General features: G+C 42.0%; 1 protein-coding gene across 1 annotated transcript in view; it reads left to right on the top strand.

Annotated features, from left to right (window-relative positions):
- Window positions 1-8,517, top strand: part of LOC106815735 (ketosamine-3-kinase-like) — a 73,933-nt gene that overhangs the window by 58,364 nt on the left and 7,052 nt on the right. The window contains exon 5 of the mRNA XM_014820241.1: window positions 3,080-3,284. Within this exon, the coding sequence (XP_014675727.1) occupies window positions 3,080-3,094 (15 nt within the window). The 3' untranslated portion in view covers window positions 3,095-3,284. The remainder of the gene's footprint in view (window positions 1-3,079; window positions 3,285-8,517) is intronic.

The following is an 8,517-nucleotide window of genomic DNA, read 5'->3' as shown; positions in this document are numbered from 1 at the left end:
GGAAGAGGTGGCAGCGGCGGCGGGGAGGAGGAGGAAGAGGAAGCTGCGGCGGCGGGGAGAAGGAAGAGGCGGCAGCGGCGGCGGGGAGGAGGAGGAAGAGGAAGCTGCGGCGGCGGGGAGAAGGAAGAGGCGGCAGCGGCGGCGGGGAGGAGGAGGAAGAGGAAGCTGCGGCGGCGGGGAGAAGGAAGAGGCGGCAGCGGCGGCGGGGAGGAGGAGGAAGAGGAAGCTGCGGCGGCGAGGAGGAGGAAGAGGCGGCAGCGGCGGCGGGGAGGAGGAGGAAGAGGAAGCTGTGGCGGCGGCGGGAAGGAAGAGGCAGCAGCGGCGGCGACGGGGAGGAAGAGGAAGCTGCGGCGGCGGGGAGGAGGAAGAGGCTGCAGCGGCGGCGGGGAGGAGGAGGAAGAGGCGGTAGCGGCGGCGACGGGCGCGTGGCAAGTGTGACAATAGTCCGTGATGGATGGCGGGCTAATAACTGGCATCGTGAGCGAGCAGCGCAATATCATATTAAAAACTCTCCGTCACTAACTCACTTACCTGCCCCCTCCCCCCCCCCTCTCTCTCTCTCTCTCTCTCTCTCTCTCTCTCTCTCTCTCTCTCTCTCTCTCTCTCTCTCTCTCTCTCTCTTTCTCTCTTTCTCTCCCCTCTCTCCCTCTCTATTGGTCGATCGGTTTGTCTGGTTGTCTTTTGTGTGTTGTGTTAGGGTGGGGGTTGGAGTTAAGGATGGGGTTGGGTTTAGGCTTAATGTTAGGGTTAGGGTTAGGGTTATGGTTAAGGTTAGGGTTTGAATTAGGGTTAGGGTTAGGGTTAGGGTTATGGTTAAGGTTAGGGTTACAGTTAAGGTGTAGAGATAAGGAAGGTGCTTGAAAGTTTTTTTTATTTTCAACTAAAAACTTCGCTGCTATTTAGTGTCGTTGGTGTCTCGAGTGTGACATCACACGCTAACAGAGCCTTATCACACTCTAATGCCCGTGATGTGATTCTATACCAGGAGTGTCATAATATTAGACTACCTATATTATATCAACAGTCCATAATAAAAAATGTATCTACTATTGTAAATGTTTTCTATTAATTCTATTGTAAATGTATTGTATTATTGTAAATGTTTTTATATCATGGACTCTTAATTATATAGCTATGATGATAGCCTATAACACTTCTGATTCTACCTAGATCTCAATCCCCGCGACAGCAACGAAAATTCGTAGGCGGGATCTTAATCTACCACTCGCGTCGCCGTGGTGCGACATCGTGCCATGACGGCAGTGCGTTTAATATGCGCGCGGCCGCCGCGGCGGTCCCTTTGATGTTATTACCTGTCAAATAAGAAGCTCAATTAAGACCGCTGTCCCCATCAACCATCTTTAAGGCTTCGCCGTCACGACAGTTTCGCCCCGTAAGCCTTGAGGTGAGGCTTGGACTTATAGTGCTTCTTCGTACAGTGATATCTTGTCTCTAACGGTCTCTAATTACTATCCGTGGGTTCTGGTTGCGTAGGCGTTGTCAGGAGCAGTGGTGGGTGGGGTTGATAAACTAACTACTCACGGGGTGGGGCGTGAACGGTGGCGCCCTCCCCCGTGTGAAAGCGAGGAACTATCAGGAATTTATCCCACGGGAACTTTCAAGAAGAAACAAGGTAGAAACGTCACGATGCCTATGTTGGGTAATACTTTTGCGATAAGAATCCCTTATTGTAGATATCCCACAAATACCCTCTTGCGTACTAGTGTATCAAAGCGAGGATTTCTCAAATTCCCTTACCCCCCTCCCCCCTAATTTTAGTACTTACATGCATTCATCGCTTACCAACAATTAGATATCTTCAGAGATAGTATCAGGACCTACTTTCTTCTCTCACTTGCTTTTTTTTATATATATTATCATCTCTGATATATATAAGAGAAATAGCTCTCGCAATATATTTGCCTCTCGCGAGAAACGGCGAGACGACCCCATGACTCCCACGCGCGACTTTTGGGAGGTAAATCTGTTGCCAGGGAAACTGCGGTGTAAACTACGGGTAATACGTTACGTCGTCCCGTGATTGCGCTGCAGGGGGAACGGGATCTATTAGCGTCATAAACTTGACACGCCCGTGCGCAAACTGTGTTGTGCTCCAGTCCCGTTTGATCATTTACGTCTCTCTCTCTCTCTCTTTCTCTCCGTCTCTCTCTCTCTCCGTCTCTTTCTCTCACCGTCTCTCTCTCTCTCTCTCTCTCTCTCTCGCGCGCGCTCTCTCTCTCCCCCTCTCACTCTCTCTTTTTCTCTCTCTCCGTCTCTCTCTCTCTCTCTCCCTCTCACTCTCTCTCTCTCTCTCTCTCTCTCTCTCTCTCTCTCTCTCTCTCTCTCTGGCTTATTTCCCTTGCTTCCCCGCTCCTTCACCACCACCCTTCCTCTCTCCCCTCGCTCTCCCTCTTTCTCCCTGCCTCCTTCGCTCCCTTCCTTCCTTCTCCCTCCCACACACCACATACGTACATATGCACGCACGCACGCACGCACGCACGCACGCACGTACACACACGCACGCACACACACGCACACACGCACGCGCGCACGCACCGCCAACAGCTGCAAACCCCTGATTACCAGTGAGGAGATGCTGTGCTCCCGTGATAGACTACGCCAACATTTAATGTTCGTCACGTAATGCTTGAAATCAATGTTGACGACGAATTTTAACGTTGCGCGCATGCGTCCGTCGGGCCTCTGTTAAATACGACATTTAATCATCTAACCTTGTGTGACTTGCGTGTGGCGAGAAATATCGTAAAATACATTGCATCCAAAACTTCATATTTTACGTGTAGGTGACAAAAGGACGATCGTACTGTAGATCGTTTCTTCTCTCATTTATCGAGCCACCCTCCCTCTACTCAGTGGCGCTATCGCATTCTACCTCCCCCTCTCTCTCTCTCTCTCTCTACCTCCCACTTTCCGTTGCACCTTCCCCCATCCCCCTTCTCCCTCTTTCTGTGTTCAAATTCAGTTCGGATTCTGTTCTCTCTGTGTGCTGTTCAGCACATATTCTTCTATAATCTTAGTATTTTGTCATTCACTCCCCCCCTCTCTCTCTCTTCTGTAGGATGCACCAGCATAATATCAAGCTGGACAAGCAGCAGAAGAAGGCAGAGAACCGCGTGCGAGGCAGCAGCGACGATGACGGCGGCGGCGGCGGCGGCGGCGGCGGGGACGTCGTCGTCACGGAGTACGAGAGCAGGTTTGGCTTCCCGATCACCACCTGCTGCGGCTACCTGCCGCAGGACAACACCTGGTGCTACGACTGGGTGGTATGTACGGCACGCACGCACACACGCACGCACGCACGCACGATGCACGCACGCACGCGCACACGCACGCACGTACGAACGAACGCGTGTTTGTGCTGTGTGTACGCACACACACGCATATACACACGCGCACGCACGCACGTACACACACGTATACGACATGCTGCAGGCACACTGCTGTTGTTACGCCTGCTGACACGTACTATGTATTTTCACGTACGCACGCGCGTAATAAACTCTCATATTATTATCCTGATATTACCAGCTAAGCTTGCAGTATCAAGCCCTTACAATACGTGAGCGTACTCTCGTACACACTGTGTGCATACGTGTAGGTGCGGTATGAACATGAGCGTAATAATATAGACTCTAATATAGATAATTATAAGATAATGACATGATAATATAGATAATAATATACACTCTCTATATTATGACGCTCCTGGTATGATGTTATCAGAAGTGAATATTAATAGATTGGGAATCTATTGTTATTCGCTCCTGATATGACGTTATCTATTGAACCGTGGTTAGGTAGAGACTAGGTGGTGCGTATAGGCTTGGCCTAAGCGTTAGGTCTATAAAATGACCTATGTTATTATGTACAGCGGAGTGTATACAGCGTGGTGGATTCAACTTAAACTCACGAGTGTGCCCTTTAATCTACGATAATTGTGAGTCTTCGCGCCATATACTAATCACCCGTGATACTGTGGACATTACAAGAACGACTCGGGAATGGCTCGTGGCAGATTCTTCTCTATATGAATGTAATAATGGCAACACCACTACATAAACAACGGGCCCCTGCTGCGGCAACGAAGCAGCAGCAGCAGCAAATACTGGCCCCTGCTGCAGCGCGCCCCTACAGCGCGCCCCTGCAGCAGCAAAGCAGCAGCAGCAGGAAATACTGACCCTGCTACAGCGCGCCCCTGCAGTAGCAAAGCAGCAGCAGCAGGAAAGACTGGCCCCTGCCGCAACAGGATTCAAGTCAAAACAGAAGATAAATAGATAGATAGATAGATAGATAGATAGATAGATAGACAGATAGATAGATAGATAGATAGATAGATAGATAGATAGATAGATAGATAGATAGATAGATAGATAGACAGATAAATATATAAATAGATAGATAGATACACAGATAGATAGATAGATAGATAGATAGATAGATAGATAGATAGATAGATAGATAGATAGAAAGATAAATAGATAGATAGATAGATAGATAGATAGATAGATAGATAGATCGATAGATAGATTGATAGAGAGATAGATAGATAAATAGATAGATAGATAGATAGATAGATAGATAGATAGATAGATAGATAACTAGATAGATAGATAGATAGATTAATCGATCGATCGATCAATAGATAGATAGATGGATATATATATATATATATTTATAGATAGATAGATAGATAGATAGATAGATAGATAGATAGATAAATAAATAGATAGATAGATAGATAGACAGACAGACAGACAGACAGACAGACAGACAGATAGATAGATAGATAGATAGATAGAAATAGATAGATAGATATATATATATATAGATAGATAGATAGATAGATAGATAGATTGATAGATAGATAGATAGATATATAGATAGATAGATAGATAGAGATAGATAGATAGATAGATAGATAGATAGATAGATAGATAGATAGATAGATAGATAGATAGATAGATAGATAGATAGATAGATAGATAGATAGATAGATAGATAGATAGATAGATAAATAGATAGATAGATAGGGATCAACAATCATAACGGTATTCGTGGAGCAGTGAATTTGGTATACACGATTAATTGCGTTGGGGGGGGGAAGATACCACAATTCGATCATCACGTGATGCATAAATCGACTTATAAGATACCATAAAATTTGCCCAGAATGTGCATTGTTTTGCCCTGATATATAAAAATTGACTCATATGGTGTTTAACTTAACTTGAGGCTAGATTGCTATTGATTTTAGGGTTAGAGGCTTGGTTAAGGCGGATGTTGTAATATCCTGTTCTTCTTTTACTTAAATGTGGCGTGGTTTAGTCATAAGGATATTATAGCTGGCGTGTCGCCATACGTCATTGCTGGATTTTCTATTGCCTGTAGGTCCTCTAGCAATTCATTGGCTGAAGGCAGAATATGGATGTAGATTTAGCGATTATCTAGGGAGGTCTTCTCTCTGCTGGGCAAGGCTATATAAGCAGGCTATTTTGGCAACAGAAAACCCTATTAACCTAGGAATCAGCTATGGGATAGTCACAGGTGCGATTTTGTACGCATTATTTTAACACTTCTTCGTTATAGCTAACTTTGCTAAGAAACGTGCAATATTGATTCATTAATATTACGAAGTAGGCATCCCGAATAAAATCATAATTGTACGTAGTATAGTTCTCTCCTAGAAACAATGTTGTACTTTTTCAGAAACGATCTATATGTGTTTTAGCAATAAAAATATGAAGTATATATATAATCAGAAAAAAAACGTTTATTATGTATTTCTGATAATATGTCTCGTATTGTTCAGTGACTTGCACTTGTATTTTCAGGTGGTTATGGCACTTGCGATGTCACGTGAGGTGACATTTTCGTATTAATTTTTTTTCTAGGCCTTGGGTTTGGCTGTCGCTAGCACTCCATGTGTTATCATGGTCGGGAAGGTATTTCAACAAGTGGCTTCTTACCTGCAAAGCAGCGGTGGCTTTGCAGCTGGAGAGGGCCTGGGTGACTTGTTCTGTTCCATATCATTTTCGAAAAGCCCTAATCGAGGGATACGCAGTGGCCAGGTTTCTAATTGCCTTAATAACGGGCTATCTGTCTAAAAACATTGTACTGTGCGGGTTATAATGGAGGCCCTTAAAAGCTAAAGAAGTATAATGAAGATGTAGCTTAATTTGGCGATGTCAAAGATATAAAAATGCTGCTGTTCGCTCTCAAGCATGGTCTGCTGGAACGTCGTGTTATCATAGTAAATGCATTTATGCGTAGCTGATTTACTGCTGTGAGCGCGCGCAATCGAAACGCTTGAGAAAGGGCATTTATCTTATGACTATTATGGGAATAGCGAACATAGCAGGACATCGCGCTTTGCTGGCTGACGGTGTTTTGTCGCGAAAGTGGCGCCGTTGATACGAAACTTGTGCCTGTATACGATTACCGATTTACAATATAACGGTGTAGTTATGATGCTGTTTAATATGGAGAATCTTTTACGCTTTTCTTGTTTCATGGAATCGTTTTATCTTTTTGGCCTGGGGATTCGTTGGATGCGGCCTGGCGAATGTTGTTATTGAATGTTGCTTTGGGATGGATGTTTTTAATACACAGTCTGCTTTGGTTACCCAGATGGCATCCCAGGGCGATCCGGTAATGCATCATTGGACTTGCCTATGCAGTATTGACACTTGAGAGGAGGCCCTGGTGAATGGTATGTTAGAATGTGTATGTAGATTGTTTCGTTTTCTAATTTTGTAGTTTTGTAATGACTGTTTGCATGTAAATGTAAATTCCTGCTGCTGCTGCTCTCTCTCTTCCCGCGGGACGAACGAGAAGGTGTCCGAGGGGTGGGAACACGTCTGGGCCGCCGAGAAGCATACGTTGTGGTCGGCGCAACAACACAGCAGAGAGTAAGTTAGGAGAGTCATCTCTCCCATCTCTCTCTCTCTCTCTCTCGTCTCTCATCCTCGCTCGTCTTCTCTCTCCTCTCTCCCTTTCTGCTTGAATGTAATGTTCTGCTGATTGAATATAAGTATACCAGAGAATTTTTATCACATAGCGTGAAAGAAAGTCTCTAAGGATATGTAGGTATAAGTACGTAACATCTCTCTTTGCATGTATATAGTATCAAAAACGATCAAACTGCACACATTTTCAGTAGTGATGTATTTTTGGTAATGCTATATGCCGTATAGATAGGTGGCTAATTCAGTGGCAATTTTGGCATGATTCGTGTAGACAAGTGAATATATATATATATATATATATATATATATATATATATATAATATACATATATATATATATAATGTATATATATATATAGATAGATTATATCAGAATAAGATAGATAGATAGATATATAGGTATTATAGATAATATAAGATATATAGATATATATAATATAGGATAGATAGCTAAGATAGATAGATAGATAGATAGGATAGATAGAATAGATAGATTACATAGATGATAGATAGATAGTAGATAGATAGATAGATAGATAGATAGATACGAATAGATAGATAGATAATAGATAGATAGATAGATAGATAGATAAATATATCAGATAAGAATAAAGATAGAATAGATAGAATTCAGATTTCAGATTCAGATATTCATTTATTTTGCACTTTTCATTCATTTGGTACAGACAATTTCAGATAGTAGTAAAAAAGGGAGAGAAATAAATAATATTATAGAATCGAATAGGTTTAAGGTGAATGTGCGTAGTGGTCAAAGTAGCAATAAGCTTTCGAGTTGACCACTACCATAGGTAATAAAAAGTCTGAGGGAAAAGTACAATTAAACTAAATATAGGAAATAAGCAAATATAGGAAATAAGAGAGAAACAAAATATATACATACATACATATATGGAACAGTATCTAGAACAAAAATACAATTGATCTAATAAAGTAACAAGAACAAGAAAGCAATTATAATATAATATATAACTAATTTCTAATGGCCCTAAATAACATACACTAATTTAATTGAACATTTCTGGTTGTCTACGTACAAAAAATATAAAAAATATATATACATATATACATATATATGGAACAGTAGAACAAAAAATACAATTGAGGTAATAAGTACAAGAACAAGAAAGCATTTATATTATAATATATAACTAATTTCTAATGGTCCTAAATAACATACACTAATTTAATTGAACATTTCTGGCTGTCTACGTACAAAAAAAATATTAACATATTACAATATATAGTGAACAGTAGAACAAAAATCACAATTGATGTAATAAGTAATAAGTACAACAAGAACAAGCAAGCAATTATAATATATATATAACCATAACCAATGGTCCTAAATACACGCACTAATTTAATTTAATTGATTATTACTGCTGTCTAGAAGGAATAGCTTATAATCATGTTTAAATTTACTGTGTGGCGAGGTTTTAATTTCAAGAGGAATTGTTTCCCATATCCTTGAGGCCAGCAGACTTAAATCGAGATAGACGCATAGTTGGTG

The sequence above is a fragment of the Priapulus caudatus genome, unplaced genomic scaffold (genome assembly GCF_000485595.1).
Source record: "Priapulus caudatus unplaced genomic scaffold, Priapulus_caudatus-5.0.1 Scaffold1189, whole genome shotgun sequence".
NCBI classification, from domain to species: Eukaryota; Metazoa; Priapulida; class Priapulimorpha; order Priapulimorphida; family Priapulidae; genus Priapulus; species Priapulus caudatus.
This window is presented reverse-complemented; position numbering and strand designations above follow the sequence as displayed.